Below are 19,195 nucleotides of genomic sequence, written 5' to 3'. Positions count from 1 at the left end.
GGGGGGGGGGGGGGGGGACAGATGCTCACAGGTAGTCAGGCTGCTGTCACTTGCTGGAGTCACCCAATGGCCAGCCCCTAAGCCGGCGCGCGTGCCTCAGTATCCTTGAGTGTCAGAGCACACACACCCCCCTCCAGCTGGGGTCACGTCTGGCCTGCCTCTCAGAAGAGGAATTTAGGGCCAAGCAAGAGTAGGAAATGCTTCCAGGAACCAGGTGCTGAGAAGCCCGCCCCGGGTGTCCGCACATCACCCATTCGTATGTTCATTTACAAACAAGCTCTCCTTGACCGCCCGGTACAAGCCCGCGCGCTGGGCGAGCCGGGCCCCTGGGGCTCACGGTCTGGTGAGGGGCCCGAAGCCCCGCCAGCCAGGCTGGGGGCAGCGTGAGGAAGGCGGGATTGGAAAGACCTAGGGCCTGGGCTGCCGAGGTGGGGGGCTGAGCCTGACACACGCCAGCCTCTGACCTCTCCGTCCGCCCCACAGCTGAAGGCACCCGGTGCACCGACCCGCCCGCAGGCAAGCCGGCGATGGCGGCCAAGCGCAAAGGCGGCCTGAAGCTCAACGCCATCTGCGCCAAGCTGAGCCGCCAGGTGGTGGTGGAGAAGGGGGCGGAGGCGGGCCCCCCGGCCGAGGGCAGCTCACTGCGGCCACGGGACCGAGAGACCGGCGTGGCCCGGGGCGCCCGCAGCGAGGAAGACAAGAGGCGGGCGGTGATTGAGAAGTGGGTCAACGGCGAGTACAGTGAGGAGCCCGCGCCTGGCCTGGGGCGGATCGGCCGCGAGGGCCTGGAGCTGCCCCCCGAAGGCGTGTACATGGTACAGCCCCAGGGCTGCAGCGATGAGGAAGACCACGGCGAAGAGCCCCCCAAGGATGGCAGCGGTGTCGTGGAGCAGAAGGAGCCTGATGGCGCAGCCTCCAAGGATGACAGCGGCCCCGGTGCCAAGCAGGCTTCAGGTAGGTGTCTGAGCCCCGGACAGACAGACGGATGGATGGATGGCATGACCTCGTGGGGGGCGCCAGAGGGGAAAGAGTGGGGGGTCCACGGAGCCTGCCCGCTTCCCCCACACGTGCTCCACTTACCGGTACCTCATTGAGTCCCGCCAGTTCTCCTGATGTGGGGGCCTGGGGCCAAGGTAGTGGCAAGAACAGGGGACACTTGCTCGGGCTGGAAGGGGAGCTTCCCAGTGTGAGCCGGGCTGGGGGCAGCTATGAGCACCGCGGGTCTGATGGCTGCGGGGATGCGGGACGGAGGACAGACTGTGGGACTGTCTCTCCACACCTGCATCAGAGGAGCCTGGGGGGGCAGGGCTGGTCAGCCCCAGGAACCACAGGAGCAGAGCTCTAGCATAGGCCTGCTCTCCCACCCTCCCCTGCCCCCTCTCGGAAGCCTTCCCCTCACCAGGGACACTGGCTGTCCCAGGCGGGACCTCTCAGGGGTGAGGCCCCGGGCCGCAGGATGGCCCCACCTGGCCCAGCCCGCATATCCCATTATACCCACCTGCCCGGGACGTGCTCCTCTGGCTGACCTCTTTCCCGTGCACGAGATGGCTAAGGCCCGGCTTTTCTGCTGTCTCCTTGTCCTTACGACTCAGAGCAGCCCGGAGCTCCTTCCCCTCCTGGAAGGGAGGGCCTGCAGTTTCGGGTGAAGGGGATTACCACCACTAGGATGGAACCCCAGGTCTGGGGTCTTTTCTCCAGCTCCCAGCCTCCTCCTCAGGCCTGTGCCTGGTGCCCCGAGCCTCCCCTGCCTGCTCCCCGATCCCCTTCCCCCTGCAGCGAGGGGCGCATCTCCTCCCTGCGCGGGGAGCCCTGCGCAGCCACATAATTATGCATATAAGATATAAACAGAGCTGTTTAATTATCCTTCGCCACATCAGTGACAGAGTAATTAACAAACATTGCAAGATCAATGAGGAAAAGTGTGACCTTCAGTTTCCTCTGATAGGAAAAGCCCTTGCCGTTCCCAGACACAAGGTGATTGTGCTGAGCCAGAGGAGAGGGAGGGACAGGGACAAGGGCCGCTGTCCCGTTGGGGCCCCAGCCCCTCCCAGGCCCAGCTCTGCCCTGACTCCTGCCTTCTCTCACCCCAAGTGGAGAGCCAGGACCATAGGGGACAGGGCTGGAACTGCCAGTGGCCTCATGACCCAGGCATTGCTCCTCTGGTTGGAGGCCCCGTGGGACTGCAGTCTGACACCCAGGGCAGCCTGCTCAGCCCGGGACACCAGAGAGAAGCAGCTGGAGCCCTAGCAGCCCACCGGGCTCGGGCCACCTTCTCTGGGCCTGGGGGCTCGGGAATGCAGGCCTCTGGGCTGCCCCAGACCCCCGCCGGGCCCCTTCCCTCTACTAAGCTGCCTGCCCTTCAAAGCCTTCTGTCTCTCTGCCATATATAGTGAGGGCTCAGCTCCCTCCTGCTATTTTTAGCCCCTTTCCCTGGTCCCTGAACCACTGAATCCAGCAGCCAGAGCCCACTCCTCCCAGGCTGCGCCCCCCATCCCACATAGCCTGAGGTCAGGACAGTGGCCCACAGGCCACCCCGCCCCAGGGAACAGCCATCTGTTGGCTCCTGGAGTCACTCTGCCCACCTTGGGGGGTGCCAGGTGCTGCCTGTGACTGTCCTTCTCCCGCAGACCTGGTAGGTGGGGATGTGGGTTGGGAAGTGACCCCCATCAGCCACCTGCTGGGGTCCTGGGCCTCCCCTTCTTCAGCCCCACCTTCCCTTGCTGCGCTGTTAGTTCTCCCAGCCTGGCGTCCCGCGGCTCTGAGTATGCCCAGCTTTGCTGGCTCAGATGGGAACGGAGAGGACCTGTGTGTCCCTGAGGCCCATGTGGGTCTCACCCTCTTATGTGCCCCCACCCGATTCAGGGCATAGCACATAGTAGGTGTTTAGCGAGTCTCTGCACGGAAATGAGTCAGTGTGTGTGCGCCGGGAAGTCACACGTGGGCTGTGGTGGAAGGTCGTGCGTGCAAGGAGGCGGGTCTCCACAGGAGAAGCCCAGGCAGAATGGGATCAGCTTGCCTCCACCATCAGGAGACTCATCCTGGGAGATGCATGTAGGATTTGGGGAGGTTTGTGTCCATGTGCGGGTGTGTTTGTGGAGCTGGGCAGGTAGCTGGGTGTGTGTGTGTGTGTGTGTGTGTGTGTGTGTGAGAGCACATGTGCACATGTGTTTGCTCAGGTCCCTGTGGAGAAGTTGCACCAGGGATCTCAGTGTGCCTGCAGTGGGCACAGGGGGGGCCCACAGATGGGCTGCAGCCAGTCCGCTGCCAGGGCTGGCAGGGCCAACCTCTCAGGCCCTGCCTCTCCTCAGGGTGACCACCCTCACACAAGCACGAGGATTGACCGGGGGGGACGGTCATAGGGCTCCCCACGTCATCAGTCTTCGCTGGGGCAAGGAGCCCTGAGTGTGTCTGAGTAAACACATCAGCAGAGCCCCTGCCCCCCCTCCGTCCTGTTGTCTGGGACCCTCAGCCACTGGGGGGCCGGTGGGGAGCCAAGAGGCCAGCTCCTGGGGAGGCTGGGGGCACGCCCTCCACCTCCCAGGGATGCAGGGCTGTGTGTCCACTTGTGGGGGTCAGGGAGAGTCTTCTAGGTGGGCTCAGCCAGTCCCGCCCCAACCCTATTCCCAGTGGCTCCCTCAGCTCCTGGGGTCCCTCCTGACTTCCCGGCCACTGCCCCACATCCATACCTGTCCCCAGCCCCCGTGTCACCCCACCCCGAGGAGGCAGGTTGGGATCTGGCCTTACTTCCAGTAAAGTGACTTCTCTTTCATATTAGGCCAAGGCGAGAGAGAGGAGACATTTATGAAACTTTGTTTAATGTACTGAAAAGCCATCGGCCAGAACATTTAGGAAATTGATTTTCCTGGCATTGATGAACTCGTTTTATTTTACCCCGGTATTAATTACTTTTTTTTTAAACAAATTAATTTAAGAGTCGTAAAACCTAACAAGTGAGCCAAATGTCCATAGATCATGTCGTGCTCCGCCCCCTCCCCACGCCAGCCTCCTCCCTCTGTGGGTGGGGGCTCTTGGGGAGGGGGTGCCCCCATGCCTTGGCCACCCTGCTCCCTCCCAGAGGTGACTGGGTTCTCCCCGCGCTGCAGGAGAGGCCTCCTCGCTCCGGGACTATGCGGCTTCCACCATGACTGAGTTCCTCGGCATGTTTGGCTATGATGACCAGAACACGAGGGACGAGCTAGCCAGGAAGATCAGCTTCGAGAAGCTGCACCCGGGCTCCACCCCCGAAGTGGCCACCTCCTCCATGCTGCCCGCCTCCGAGGACGCCCTCAGCAAGCGGGCACGCTTCTCCAAATACGAGGAGTACATCCGCAAGCTCAAGGCCGGCGAGCAGCTCTCCTGGCCGGCCCACAGCACCAAGGCTGAGGAGCGGGCAGGCAAGGAGGTGGCGGGGCCCCTGCCCGGCCTGCGGCTGCCCAGCAGCACGGCTCACCTGGAGACCAAGGCCACCATCCTGCCCCTGCCCTCACACAGCAGCGTCCCCATGCAGGGCCTGGTGGCCCGCGCCTCCAAGTATGACTTCTTCATCCAGAAACTGAAGACAGGCGAGAACCTGCGGCCCCAGAACGGTAGCACCTATAAGAAGCCATCCAAGTACGACCTGGAGAATGTCAAATACCTCCATCTCTTCAAACCTGGGGAGGGCAGCCCCGACATGGGCGGGGCCATTGCCTTCAAGACAGGCAAGGTGGGGCGCCCCTCCAAGTACGACGTCCGGGCCATCCAGAAGCCGGGCCCCGCCAAGGTCCCGCCCACCCCCAGCCTGGCTCCTGCACCCCTCCCCAGTGTGCCCAGTGCTCCCAGTGCCCCTGGGCCAGGGCCTGAGCCACCTGCCTCCCTGCCCTTCAACACTCCCGAGTACCTGAAGTCAACCTTCTCCAAAACAGACTCCATCACCACGGGGACCGTCTCCACTGTCAAGTAAGGCACCCCCATCCTGAGCTCGGGAGTAGAGTAGCTGGGAGCCCCACTCCTCTGCCTCTGAAGCCCATGCTTGTGCACGCATCCACTCATACCTTGGGCATATCCACTGCGCACCCTGGGGCACGCTCAGGTTCTCATACACGTGCTTGCACGCACACACACTCACATACTCACACAATCACTCATGCCCGGTGCTCATCTGCTAACATGCACACCGGGGACTACTGCGACTCCCGCTTTCCCAATGACAGGCTTTCTCTGCCTCGGAGGCAGCCTTGTGGTTGGCTGGGGAAGCCCCAGTCCGGGTTAGGAGTTCTGGGCTCCAAGCTGGTGGCCCCGGCTCCCGGGCTTAAAGCCTGGGCCCTGGGGAAGGCAGCAAGAGAAGGCAGGAGTCTGGGGTGGGGGCGAGCACACTCATTGCTAACCCCCAGGCAATGGTAAAATTCTCTGTGGATCAATTGTGTGGGGCTGGGAGACCCCCTCCCCCAGGCCCCTTTCCCCCTTGAGGTAGAGCCCACAACCTGGGAGCTGATCTAGGGAGCTGCCCAATGGCCTTGGAGTGGGGTTTTTCTGACCAGCTGGCCACACTTGCTTGGCACTGCTCTCGCCCCTTCCCCTGGGGTCTTCCCAGCATCCTCATGACTCCTGGTGTGCAATGAGGGCCAGGCCCCAGCTTCCGAAGCTTCCTGCCCAGCTGGACTCCAGGTCAGGCCACGACTGAGGTGGAGCCCTCCGGCCTGCCAGCTTGGGATGGCCCTGCCTTTGCCGGAGTTGGACTAATTGAACCCGTGCCAAGGTTCTGCCAAAAGGGCTTTTCAGTCCTACCTCGAGGGCCTCAGAACATGACAGAGCAAGGGAGGGAAAGGCCAGGGCCCCAGGGCAGGGAGCTGCCCCCTAGACGCTCCTGGGGCGTGAGGCTACCCCCTGTCCGCTAATCGGCTGTGCCCTGTGTGTCTCTCGCCAGGAACGGATTGCCCACAGATAAACCAGCTGTCACCGAGGATGTAAACATTTACCAGAAATATATTGCCAGGTAGGCCCCTGGGGTGGAGACGGCCATGGAGAGAAGGTGGGATGGTGCCAGGAACGCCTGGGGACTGTGGGACCACAGGTCCATCTGACCGCCAGTGCCAAGGTGTCTACTGCTTCCCCACCCTTGTGCACTCCTGCCCTCAAATTCCCCCGAGGGACTACGCCCCATCTCAGAGCCCCTGCCCCCTTGATGTGGTCTGGGCCACAAGCCCTCAAGCCCTAGGCTGGGCCAGGGTGTCCAAAGGCCCCACGTAAGCCCAGAGCACTGCTGTCACTTACACGGAGTCTTGGGTGAGATGCAGGCCAGCGCAGAACTGGTGGGGATGAGGGGGGGTGTGGGCGATGGTCCTCCCTGACCTGGCCTCAGTGTGCTCCCTGGGCCGGGCCTTGATCCTCACCGCCTGACTCCAGACCTGCTTCTGTACATGTCTAAGGCAGCAGGATAGGTGGGCAAAGAAACTTCGCCTCAGATTCCCCCAAATCAGGCCCCTCGCTGCCAGCGCCCGATGGGGTAGCACGTGGCAGGGGCTGCGCCCCGGCCTCTGTCTTTCTGCTGATCTTCTAGGTTCTTCCCACCCCTCTCTTTTCAGCTTCACTCCATTCTATTATCATTATTATCATTATTATTAGGGCCTCCGCAGATGGCCCTTTTGGCAGCTTCGGCGTAAATGTGTATTTGCAAGTTGTTCTCCCCTTACAAGGGGGTCTCCGTCTCTGTCCTACAGTCTGAGGCCCATCTCCTCCCCAGTTGTCATTGCGGGCTCTCCCCCGGAGCAGCCTCCCCAGGGTAGCTGTCACGGAGACCGAGAGCCACACCCCGGCGGCCTCGGGGCCTGGAAGAGGCACGGGGTTTCCTGGGAGGCAGGCAGCGGCCAGGCCGCATGGGGCTCCCGGCAGCCGAGTTGGCTGGAGAGCATACTCCCTGCCTCAGGAAGCCGAACAGATGCTGTGCTTTAAAAATTCATAACCCTGGGCTGTTCAAGTGTCAGGAAAGCCCAGGACAGAGAGAGGCTTTAACACCTCTCAGCAGCTGGGCCCTCCCAGCCCGTATCTGCAGCACCTGGCTTAGCCCTTGGGGGGGGGGGGGAGGGCAATGGCGGCACCTGCAGGAAAGGCAGTCGGGCCACTGTGGGGGACTTCTGACCTCATCGCCTCATCCCATCCCATCCCAGGCCTCTTCCCGTCTCTGCTCTGACTTTTGGCCTGCCCCGGCCTTTTCCTCCCCACGTTGGTGCTAGGCCTGTGTGCCTCCCTGGGCCCTTGTTCCCCCGGCAGGTGGCACAGCCCTGCGCTTTGGTGGCTCTGGGATTCCCAACAGGTGCAATCACTCCCCCTGGCTTTCTTAGGCCTCAGCCACTTCACCCCTACAGACTACCTCTGCCGCCCCCCCCCGCCCCCCCACACAGGGCCCAGAGCCCCCCTGAACCCCAGCAGCACTTCCCTGAGATATGGGCACAGATTTTTCTGGGCTGCTCCTGCCGAGAGCCTGGGAAGAGTCTGCCCTGGGGCTGCTATCCAGCGAGGCCTGAGCCCACCCCTTCTCCCTGCAGGTTCTCGGGCAGTCAGCACTGTGGCCACATCCACTGCGCCTACCAGTACCGCGAGCACTACCATTGCCTGGACCCCGAGTGCAACTACCAGGTAGGGTCCGGTGGGCCCCAGCCCCACCCTGGCGTGCCTGCCCGGCGGCAGAGGAGCTCCTCACAAGTGGGATGGGGGCGCTCAACTCAAGCTGACAGAGAACCCAGAAAACCAACAGCTGCAAAAAAGCATCTGATAGGAGCCATCTGCCTCCCCAGGGTGATAACTGAAGCTCCCAATCTCTGGGAGCTGCCCTGCCCCCAGGGACCAGGCCCGCAGGCGGAGGCCCCTTATCTGACTCTTCCCAGTGTCTTCCCGCGTCAGGACTCCTGCCCCATCTAACAGGTGGTAACACTGAGGCTCAGATAGATTGTCACTTATGGTCAAAACCACCTCTGGCACGTGCAGAGTGGGTCAACGAGAGGGGAACGTGCGTTGTCCCCTCTTGCTCACCGGGGAGCCCACGCTGGCACCGCCTGTCGGCAGTCCTGGGCAAAATGAGTCATCAGCCATCAGAGCCCCTGCCTGAAGGGCCTGGCCCAATTCAGCGTCTCTGCTCCGGGGCGTGACTGCGGGGAGCCGGGCGGGAGGCCAGGGCAGGGTCGGGGGCTCCAGAACCTTTGGAACGGCCCCGTCTGCGGTCCGTGGTGCTGGCCCGGGGGCCATGTGGGCCACCTCCAGCCCAGGCAGGATTACTCCCGGGGAAGCCGAGGGGCCAGGGGTCTGGGCCGGCTGGGAGGGGGTGGGCGTTGGGCCCCGCCCGACGCGGTGCCGTCCCGCAGAGGTTCACGAGCAAGCAGGACGTGATCCGTCACTACAACATGCACAAGAAACGCGACAACTCCCTGCAACACGGCTTCATGCGCTTCAGCCCGCTGGACGACTGCAGCGTCTACTACCACGGCTGCCACCTGAATGGGAAGAGCACGCACTACCACTGCATGCAGGTGCCCGCCGGCCGGGGCGGCGGGCGGGCGCGGGCGCGGGGCCGGCCCCATGGCCATACTTGGTGCGGGTGAAATTCAGGGAGCTGTTTATACAGACCGACAGTTTTCAGGCTTTAGCACCAAGAGCCACGTTGCAAATGGTTCCTGAGGAGGATTTTGTTTAATTTTCTGTTTTAATGCCACGCAGAGTCTGGGCTTTTTCAAGGTGTCAGGTCCAGAGGGAGCAGCTGGGGGTTGCAAATAGCAGCCGGCGCGCCTTCCCCGGTATTTGTCAGGGGGTTGTTATGGGCTCCGTGGAACAACCTGGGCTGGGAGGAGAGGGGGGCTCGCTCTCCGGGCCCTGAGATGGTGCAGACACTGGCACGGCCCAGCCTTCAAGAGTGCTCAGATTCCACTGGTTTTTACTCAATATGGCAACGTTGCCTGCCTTGGCCCAGCCCGGGTGGGGTGGGGAGGGCCCCGTGCCAGGAACTGTCCACTAAGCCAGTCCCTGGGCTGAGGGTGACCGCCAGGCCCCTGGGTCCGGCCCTGCCCACCGCCAGGGGCTTTGGAGGTACAGCCACCGCTGAGGACCCCAAAGTCCCCTCCTGTGGGACAGGATTGCCTCACCTGTTCCGGGAGCATCCAGGGCCCCGAAGACATCCCAGCCCTCGGCACAGGCGAGGCCTGGAGGGCCAGAGGGGTCGCTAGAGGCTTTCCACCCCCTAGGTGGACGTTTATGGGGCCGAAGCTCCCCTGAGCAGGGAGGTCAGTGGCCGGCAGCACGGCTGCTCCAACCTGGGCCCCGGGGTGCGTGGCCTCAGTGGCCCTGACGGCCGTCCTGCCCCTGCAGGTGGGCTGCAACAAGGTGTACACCAGCACGTCAGACGTGATGACCCACGAGAACTTCCACAAGAAGAACACCCAGCTCATCAACGACGGCTTCCAGCGCTTCCGAGCCACCGAGGACTGTGGCACGGCCGACTGCCAGTTCTATGGGCAGAAGACCACCCATTTCCACTGCAGGTGAGCGGGGCGCCAGCCGGGGCGGCCTCCTGGCCATGCGGAGGGATGGACACAGGGACGTGGGCCTGTGTGGGGCTTGGGGTCCTGCCTCCTCAAGGCAGTGTGCACAGGGGTGGGGGCCGCCCAGAAACTCCTCCCAGGCTACGGCGGGAGCAGGGCAAGGCCGCGTCCCGGGCCCCCGACGCCCTGCGACAGGCTCCCGCTGTCCCCTCCAGGCGCCCCGGCTGCACGTTCACCTTCAAGAACAAGTGTGACATCGAGAAGCACAAGAGCTACCACATCAAGGACGACGCGTACGCCAAGGACGGCTTCAAGAAGTTCTACAAGTACGAGGAGTGTCGGTACGAGGGCTGCGTGTACAGCAAGGCCACCAACCACTTCCACTGCATCCGCGCGGGCTGCGGCTTCACCTTCACCTCCACCAGCCAGATGACCTCCCACAAGCGCAAGCACGAGCGCAGGCACGTCCGCTCCTCGGGCGCGCTGGGGCTGCCGTCCTCGCTGCTGGGCGCCAAGGACACGGAGCACGAGGAGTCGAGCAACGACGACCTGGTCGACTTCTCGGCCTTGAGCAGCAAGAACTCCAGCCTGAGCGCCTCTCCGACCAGCCAGCAGTCCTCCGCCTCCCTGGCCGCCGCCACCGCCACCGCCGAGGCCGTGCCCTGTGCCTCCAAGCCTCCCAACAGCAAGATCTCCGGGCTGCTGTCCCAGGGCCTGCCCGCTTCCATCCCACTGGCGCTGGCCCTCTCCAACTCGGGCCTGCCCACCACCGCCCCCTACTTCCCCATCCTGCCGGGTCGGAGCGGCGCCTCCCTGCCCGTGGGCGCCCCTGGCCTCTTGGGTGCCATGTCATCTGGGGCAGCGGCCACAGCAGCCGCTGACACGCCCACTCTGGCTGCCTCGGGAGCCGGTGACTCTGCCCCAGCAGCTGCCACCTCTGTCCCGGTGCCCCCCGCCTCCATCATGGAAAGGATCTCAGCGAGCAAGGGTCTCATCTCACCCATGATGGCCAGGCTGGCCGCCGCCGCCCTCAAGCCCTCTGCCACCTTTGACCCAGGTGAGCAGGCCGGGCCCTGCCCAGGAAGCAGGTGGCTCACAGACCCCGGGAGCCCACAGCCTCGGTTTGCAGGGCAGAGTGGGAGTGAGGGTGGAGCACCCATGGCCCCTGCCCGCCCAGCCCCCCACCTTTGCCTGGTCTCTGCCTCCTCCTGTTTATTTGCTATTCGGGACTCCTCATCTGGCCTGCCCACTCCACCCCAGGCAGCTCTGGTCCCTCATCTGTGAAGTAGACGTAGTTAAGCCCGGCCTTATGGGGAGCCTTGGCATCCTGGGGGCAACGGGTCCTCACCCACTGCCCTGACTTCTCACCCTACTCCGTCCCAATTCCGGCCCCTGATGAGAGCAGTCCCGGAGCCCTGCATTTCCCTAGGGCCCCCTCTGTGTCACATGGAGGGGGCCAGAGTCCAGTGGGGTGGCCAGACTTCAGGGGTGCTTGGGATTCGTGCCTGGCCAGCCCTACAAGGCTGAGGACATCTTCCAGTCTCTCCCTCTCAATCGGTGCCTTCCGGTAGAACTTTCTGCGACTGCGGAAACGCTCTGTTCTGTGCTGTCCGGAATGGCAGCCACTAGTCACAGGTGGCTGTTGAGGGCTTGAAGTTGGCTCTGTGACCAGGGAACTGGATTTCAATTGGAATTACTTTAACTGAGTCACACTTGGCCGGTGGCTGCCATGTCAGACAGCACAGCCAGAGCCTCCCGGTCACACCGCTGCCCTCTCTCTGGCTTACTGAGGGGCGCGGTTCTCCTTTCTCACATTTTCTACTCTTTTTAAATGTCTTCTGTGTCTCTGGAGCTCTTTGGCTTTTCTGTTTATCAGGCCCTTCTCCCTTGTTCCCCCCTTGGTACTTGGCTGACTAAAGTCAGCTGTCACTTCATCCACTCATTCTGCAACCACTGGGCTTGCCGAGGGCCAGGCACCTGGCCGGTGCTGGGGATGCAGCAGGGGGGCAGAGTCCTGCCTTGTGGAGCTGAAGGACGAGTGGGGGTAGTCTGTCCCCCGGCACACAGCTAGGAGGCGGCGAAGTCCGGACTTGCACCTCCGTGGTCCAGCTCCTGAGCCCCAGCGCCCCGCTCCTCTATGAGATCATCTCGAGACCAGCCAAGACCTAAGGTCCCTGCGAATGGCCCCAGGGATCCGCCCAGACCTCCCGGAGGGCCCGCCAGTGCTTGGCCGGGCTGTTTCCTGGGGTACCTTGGGCGAGTGACTTCGGGGAGCTACTGGGATGTGGACGCTGAGTTCCGAAAACTCTGCCGTCCCCAGTGGGACGCTCCTGTCAGCTGGAAATGGACTGACCCACTTTCCATTCCAGGTGTGGGAGGGACAGCAGGACTGCCTGGGGGCCATGCCTCCCTGGCCAGCTGCCTGCGGGCTGGGGTGGGGCCCACTTTAGGGCCACACGGGGCTCTGTGACCAGACTGTCAAATTCTTCCTTTTCATTAGAAAAATCTCCTTCCCCCAAAAGAAAGGTCAAGGGAAGGGGAGGAGGTCCGTTTTCCTTTCTTTTTTAATAAAATGCCACTTGCTGCCTGTGCGGCAGCCTTCGGGCAGCCGCAGCGCCTTGGGGCAGAGTAATATTTCAGCCACTTGGGGATTGTAGAGAAGGGCTCGGTGGACACGTTCCTGTCAGCAACTTCTGCCCCTGCTCTCCTCGGCCTCCCCAATCCTCTGCCCACCCAGCTCCGGCCTTTCCCCCAATGGCTGCACCCTGCCAGCTCCCCCCCAGACCCAGTCCAGCCCAACCCAGCCAGGGTGGGCCTCATATCCCTGCCCTGGACAGCTTGACGGGCGAGGTCACATAGTTTGAACCGCTCTGATTGGCTGTCAGCTTCCATAGCCCTGACACAGCAGATGCCCCTCCTAGGCATGCTCCGTGGAAGGCAGGGCCGTCGCCCCGGCAACAGTGGGACCGGGACCTGCGGAGGGGGCGCAGCTCCCAGTCTAGATCTGCCACTTTCCCTCAGCATTAACAGAGTCTTTAATAAAAGCCTAAGCGGCAGCCCCACAAATTGACTGTGACAGTTGGTGGAGAAAATGAAGGGCCCCCACCCCCGTGCCAGCCCCCTCCCCAGCCTCCCGCCCTTCTCCTCCAGGAGGCCCTGAGCCAGGACAACTTTGACATAATTTTGCAATAATTATCACTTGAAGAATTGCCACACAGGGGTAAGCATCACAAGCGATCATGTCAGTGGGGAGAATCGCTGACCAGCAGCCAGGGCTCCCCCAGGGCCCCAGCCCACCCAGCCCACTGCCCTCCCTGCCGGGGGGTGGGGGGTTCCGGTTTGTGCCCAGAGGAAGCCCTCAGCCCCTCTAACACCGTCGTCCCTCCCCTCCCCTGTAGGAAACGGGCAGCAGGCCACCCCCGCCAGGTTCCCCCCAGCCCCGGTGAAGCAGGAGCCCGGTGAGAACGCTGGCACCCCGGTTCCCCACGAGGTCTCCCAGGACCGCAGTGTAGACCTGACTGTGAAGGAGCCCAGGTGAGGCGAGGCCAGGGCCTCCCAGCTCTGCTCCACTGCAGGAGGCTCTGGGACGGCACCCTGGAGGCGGACCCCACAGATGCCAGGGGCCGACCCCTTCTAGTGGGGGTCATCCTCCTGGCCAGGCGGATGTAGCAGGCGGGGCCGGGGCCCGAGGGTTGGGCTGGGAAGTATCTGGGCTCAGTCCCACATACATCCGAGCTAAAGCCCCTTGGTTTGTGTGTTCCAGTAATGAATCAAATGGCCACGCAGTCCCGGCAAATTCATCTCTTTTATCCTCGCTTATGAATAAGGTAAGAACCATCCATCACACGCCTCCCATTCCCCCACCCAGAGAAATTAAAGCTATGCTGGGGGGTGGGGGGATGTGTTTGTTTTTTAATGTTTTGCTTCTAATAAGATGAGTTTGTACCATTTAAATTTTGAGGCCATTTTTCATCGGATATAATTTCAGAGCCACTGCTTACAAATTAATTTAATGAACTGGCTGAAGAAATATATTCCAGCCTCTGACACCCTTTTTTCCCCTCAGATGGAGGGCTCCAAAAGCTTTTCCAGAGCCCTCGAACTTCTTCCGCTCTCCGTTATTAATTTTATTTATTTATTTTATATATTTTTTGTTTGTTTAAAAAGAGGTGGGGGAGGGGCCCTAAAGTGGGAGCAAAGCATCAATTTCCACTTTTCGGGTTGAGTAATGGTCTCAGACGCCTTCCGCAGAGGTCGCTCCAGAATATTTATTTTAAATAATGCAGGGTCTTTGTAAATTATACATCATCTCAAATATATTTTTCCCCTTCACATGATAAATTTGACTACAGCAAGATTAATTTGGTTACCACACACAAGTGACTGCTGAGGGAGCTGGGCCTGGGCCGGACATCACAGGCGGGGGTCCCGGCTGAGCCCTTGGCGGGGAAGGAGCCTCCTGCTGCCCTCTGCCCTCCGTCCCAGGCCCTGTGCCCTCTGCCTTCTCTCCCTCCCTCCTAGCTCTCTTGCTCTCCTTTTCCCTGCTCGGGTCACTGCCCCCCGCACCCCCTCATTCCTTCCTGTCGGGGCCCCACGCCCCACGTGGGTCGAGCCTTTACACGGGCTCCCCCTCCGCACTCCCCCTCTGGGCCCAGCAGCAGTGAGCCATCTTGATCTCACCCCGTGAGCCTCCCTCCCTCTCCGCTCCTCCTTTGTGTGCCTTCTCTTGTTCTCAAGGAATTCATAGGGGTTCCCCCCCTTCCTCCTCCTGCACTTCTTTTGAAAACCTGGCAGGAAAATAACCAGGGAGCCACGAAGTCTGGGAAAAGCTAGGCTGGAGTGTGTGCCCAGAGTCTCGGCCTTAGCTTGAGTGATGGATCTTAGCACTACCGGGTTTGCGTGGAGGACCTCTGGCATCTCCACGGGGCCAGGGTAGAGCTGCACGTGGCCTGTAGCAGCATCTGTTCAGAGCGGGCTCAGCTATGGCCGGGCCTCAGCTCCTCTCGGCAGCTCTGGTCCGTTGTGAGGGGCCTGAGTGGCCCAGAGCTGCTGCTGCTCCCAGGGCGGCCAGGTTTGTGTCTTGAGGTCCCCAACCTCGAGCACGGCCCCTGTCCCCTTCGCAGATGTCTCAGGGCAACCCGAACCTCGGCAGCCTGTTGAACATCAAGACGGAAGTGGAGGGCAGCGCCGCCGTGGAGTCCTCACCCTTCCTGGGCAAGGCTGTGAAGGCGCTGGTTCAGGAGAAGCTGTCCGAGCCCTGGAAGGTGTACCTTCGAAGGTGAGGGGCTTCCTGGCAGAGCAAAGGAGCAGTGAGGGCCACACCCCCCGTCGTGGTGGTCAGTGCCCCAGGGTCTCCTCTGACCACCCGTTCCTCTGCCAGGTTTGGCACCAAGGACTTCTGTGATGCCCAGTGTGACTTCCTTCACAAGGCCCACTTCCACTGCGTGGTGGAGGAGTGCGGCGCGCTTTTCAGCACCCTGGACGGGGCCATCAAGCACGCCAAGTGAGTGGGGGTCCCCGGGGTCCACGGCAACCTAGCTTCCTTCATTCCAGCCGGGCTCCGGGCTCCGGGCTGGGTGGGGCTGGGGGCTGCACAGGCCTCTAGCTGCTTTGCCAGCAGGACCCATGTGTAGTTCCCACCAGACCTCAGAAGCTCAGCTGGCTTCTTAGAAGGTACTGCTTGAAAAAAAGGCGGGCTTCCCCGCCCTTCCACCTGCTCGGCTCCCAGCAGGGTCCTCTGAGCCCATCCAAGCCACACTTAGAGACCCGGAGCAGGGTCTGCTTCTGCCCCCCCCTTCTGCAGCTGACAGCCCGACCACACATGTTCCCTGCAGAGTTAGCTGGAGAGACCCCACTCTGACCCAGGCAGGGACCCTACGTGAAGGCCTTTCCAAGCCACGGTATTGTAGATTTGTAGATTCTCTTTGACCTAAAAATAATGAAATTAATTTGTAAACCCATTGAGCTGAAAAGCAGCAGGCCAGCCGCCTATCATAATTGAACCCAGAACTTGCAGACATTCAAAACAGACCTAGGCGGCCAGGCCCTAGCTCAGGCTCTGCTCACTGCTTAGGCAGCCCCAGCTGCCAGGCTGCAGAAGAACCAACTTCGAAGGCTGAGACCCACCTTTAATTCTTGGAGCAGATTCTGGAAGCACAGCCTTCGTGCACCAGGGCCTGCTGTCCCTGCCTCCTCCCGCTCTGTGTAGGGAGGAGCTAGGGAAGGGACAGCAGGAAGGTCACAGGTAGGAAGGTACAGTTAGAGCCGAGCCAGGAGCCCAAGTTCAGGACCAGAGGATACAGCCGTTTGTTGTCAGTCCTTCCTCCCTGGTAGGGTCACGCCTAGAGCTGGGGACTAGGGAGGGAACACTGGGCCCCTAGGCTTGTGATGGGGTCAGACCCAGGCAAAGGCTCCCTGCTCAGGGCCCTTGTCACTCCCCACCTGAGACGTGGCTTCTGCGTGTTGCAGCTTCCACTTCCGGACGGAGGGAGGAGCAGTGAAGGGAAACACAGAGGCCTCCTTCCCCGCCTCGGCTGCTGAGACCAAACCTGCCTTGGCCCCCTCGTCCCCTCCAGCGCCTCCTGTCACCACAGCCACGGTTTCCTCTCTGGAGGGTCCCACTCCCAGCCCGGCCGCTGTGCCGTCCACCCCCACGCTGCTCGCCTGGAAGCAGCTGGCTTCTGCCATACCCCAGCTGCCTCAGATCCCAGCATCGGTGCCTCACCTGCCCACCTCGCCCTTGGCAACGACTTCTCTAGAAAACGCCAAGCCCCAGGTCAAACCCGGATTCCTCCAGTTCCAGGAGAAGTGAGTCCCTCGATGAGCCGGGAGTCCCGCGTCCCCCGCGTGTTTCGGGAGTAGGTGCTAGCAAGGGCGGCGAGGGGGCCCTGCTCTTCACCTTGCAGTCAGCCCCGGCTGTCCCCAGCCTCTCTGGGACACCGTCTTCGGGCAATGTCCTTCTAGCCAAAGATGCTGCTGCTCTGACCCCCTGCCTGTTCCCAGAGCGGCCAGCTGGGGTGGGGGGAGATGGTGGTGGTCGTGGCCGCTGTTCCAGAGGGGCAGTGTTGACGCTGTGAGGACCACCTTAGGTGGGCTGGGAGTGGTGGTCCTCGCCCGGCAAGGAGGGCTACGTCTCTCCCTGGGCCTCCTTGTTGATCTCTGTGGCTCGCGCCCACGGCCGAGCCGCTGCAGAACAAGCGAAGTCATGGGTGGGGGGCGAGGGGGCTAACCCCCGCCCCCAGGCCCGCACCCATCTGCACGATGGTCTGAGCTCTCAGGGGTGGAAGGGCCCTTCCTTACTGGATGGTGGTGGCGCCTTGTGGCGAGAACGGTGACTCTGTATCGTTACGTGTGCGGCTTCCTGTTCTCAATAAAAGTAATAAATTGGACGTGAACACACACCGCCTGAGTGGCAGCTGTCCTCCCTCTCTGAGCACCTGCGGCTGGGCCTATGGCATGGAAGGGCACCTGCGCTCCTCTCCGTCCCTTCCCCAGCTTCCCTCCCTCCGTTCCACCTCCCCTCAGTGGCAGCTCTCTTAGTTTCCCCAACGTGGTCAGGTTCACGCCCCGGGGCCACCGTGGGGGCAGCCCTGTTGTCGGCCAGGGCCGAAGGCTGGGGCACAGCGTCCCCTGCACCTGTCTGCTGCCTGGGGGGCAGGCTGTGGGGCAGGGCTGCTGCTCCCAGGGCAGGCCGGCATGGGGGCTCGGCCCAGCACCCCTCCACCCCCCAAATTCCACCACTCAGCTGGCCTGTGAGGTTCTCTGAGTGGACGGGATCCCCATGCCCTGGGCCAACCCTGGGGGCCCCGGCCACCATGCACCTCAGCAGGACCCGACACCAGGCACACATTCCCACTGGCCAAGGCCCCGTGGTAGCGGGGCTTCCTGGTAGGGCTGCCCACCCATCTGCACCCTGTCAGTCAGCCACACCCAGGGCAGTGTCCGTGCCAGGCCAGCCAGGCCCTCACTGGCCCCCCGCCAGGGCTGGCAGCGCCATCTCTCATTTTCACATCCAAGAGGTTACTGCAGCCGTCCTTATCTATAATCCTGAGGTGTGGCCATGGAAACTACGTGTCCCAGCATGCAATGCTCTGGGCAGCCTGCACACTGCAATCCTTCCTGCACCATCTGAGCTCCAAAAAGAAGGCAGGAATGCATGCTGGGATCTGTAGTCTCCTCTGGCCGAAGCCACTTGGGCAGGAGGGCAGCCCAGGGGCCATTCCTCTGGGCCGCACCACAGGGGGTTAGGGAGCAGAACCCCAACACGACGAATATCAGGATGTCAGTAAGGAGGGCCCTGGGAATGCCAATGACCTTCTGGGCTGTGGTTTCATTCCAGCGATCCTTGCCTCGCGACGGACTGCAAGTATGCCAACAAGTTCCACTTCCACTGTCTCTTTGGGAACTGCAAGTACGTCTGCAAAACCTCCGGCAAGGCGGAGTCGCACTGCCTGGACCACATCAACCCCAACAACAACCTGGTGAACGTGCGAGACCAGTTTGCGTACTACTCCCTTCAGTGTCTCTGTCCCAACCAGGTCAGCGTGGGGGAGGGGCGGGGTGGGGGCGCCAGGGCACAGGGCAGGGCCCGGGACCAGCTGCTCCTGGCAGGGATTCCGTTTCTCACGCCCCTTTTGAACTGGCCTCCTCCCGTCCTGGAAAGGGCACCGTCGGCCCCTGGGCCCCTGGAGGCCCCTGGGCAGGTGTCCAGATCGGGGCTCCGTTGCTGAGGTCTGTCATGTCACCCCAGCCCTGGGTGGGGACGACATGTTGGACAGTCGCTCTACATTTGGCGTCATTCCGCCCATCCTGGAACTGTGCTCCCTTTCCCCAGAGGCCTAGAATTTTATAATTCTGGGCCCACTGGACAGCTAGAGATTGAGCTGTCCATGCCCCAGACAGGAAGGGCACAGCACATTCACCACAAAGGCCTGTCCGGAGACTGGTGGGGGCTGTTTGGCAGAGCGCCTTGAGGAGGAGTCTGATCCCAGAGCTGGGCAATGCAGAGAAGAGTGCAAGGGTAGATTAGTGATGTCTGCTCTGGGTGTGGGCTCAGAGGCAGTTGGCAAGATCGCCAGGTCGGATGTCTCAGGCAAATGACAAAAGGGACATACTGCTTTTGAACACGTGAAAGGCCTGTACCCAATCGTGTTTCCTGATTCTGAGCACGGAAGAGGGCCTGCCGTGGGCCAGAGGCAGGGGGCCAGGTGGGAGCTCACGGAGGCTGTTGGCCGGCTCCTGACCCTCCTGCCGCATCCCTGCAGCACTGCGAGTTCCGGATGCGCGGACACTACCACTGCCTCCGGACTGGCTGCTGCTTCGTGACCAACATCACCACCAAGTTGCCGTGGCACATAAAGAAGCATGAGAAGGCCGAGCGGCGGGCAGCCAACGGGTTCAAGTACTTCACCAAGCGCGAGGAGTGTGGCAGGCTAGGTACTGGCGGCTGGGGCTGGGGGCAGCAACTTGTGGCAGGTGGCAGGGGCACAGCTCTGGCCCCTGAGGCCCCGCTGGCCTCGGCCCCCTCTCCCAGTACCCACCTCTTGTCCCTGCCTCTCAGACTCCGCCTGTCGTTAAAAATGTCCCAGATCTCACAGGCTGGGCATCATCACGCAGGGAAAACTGTCCAACACAAAGAACCCAGGAAGAGGGGCGAGGGTGACTCGGAGCACTCCAGCCCCCCCCCCCCC

At 62.1% G+C, this 19,195-nt stretch overlaps 1 protein-coding gene across 1 annotated transcript in view; it reads left to right on the top strand.

Annotated features, from left to right (window-relative positions):
• CASZ1 (castor zinc finger 1) overlaps positions 1-19,195 on the top strand; it is a 26,268-nt gene that overhangs the window by 1,215 nt on the left and 5,858 nt on the right. Inside the window, 14 exon segments of the mRNA XM_040645539.1 lie at positions 484-954; positions 4,104-4,938; positions 5,906-5,974; positions 7,524-7,614; positions 8,337-8,501; positions 9,334-9,506; positions 9,722-10,563; positions 12,905-13,040; positions 13,270-13,333; positions 14,630-14,784; positions 14,887-15,009; positions 15,975-16,313; positions 17,845-18,043; positions 18,770-18,941. Coding sequence (XP_040501473.1) covers positions 484-954; positions 4,104-4,938; positions 5,906-5,974; positions 7,524-7,614; positions 8,337-8,501; positions 9,334-9,506; positions 9,722-10,563; positions 12,905-13,040; positions 13,270-13,333; positions 14,630-14,784; positions 14,887-15,009; positions 15,975-16,313; positions 17,845-18,043; positions 18,770-18,941 — 3,834 coding nt within the window.

The sequence above is a fragment of the Ursus maritimus genome, unplaced genomic scaffold (genome assembly GCF_017311325.1).
Source record: "Ursus maritimus isolate PB19 unplaced genomic scaffold, ASM1731132v1 scaffold_32, whole genome shotgun sequence".
Taxonomy (NCBI): Eukaryota; Metazoa; Chordata; class Mammalia; order Carnivora; family Ursidae; genus Ursus; species Ursus maritimus.
This window is presented reverse-complemented; position numbering and strand designations above follow the sequence as displayed.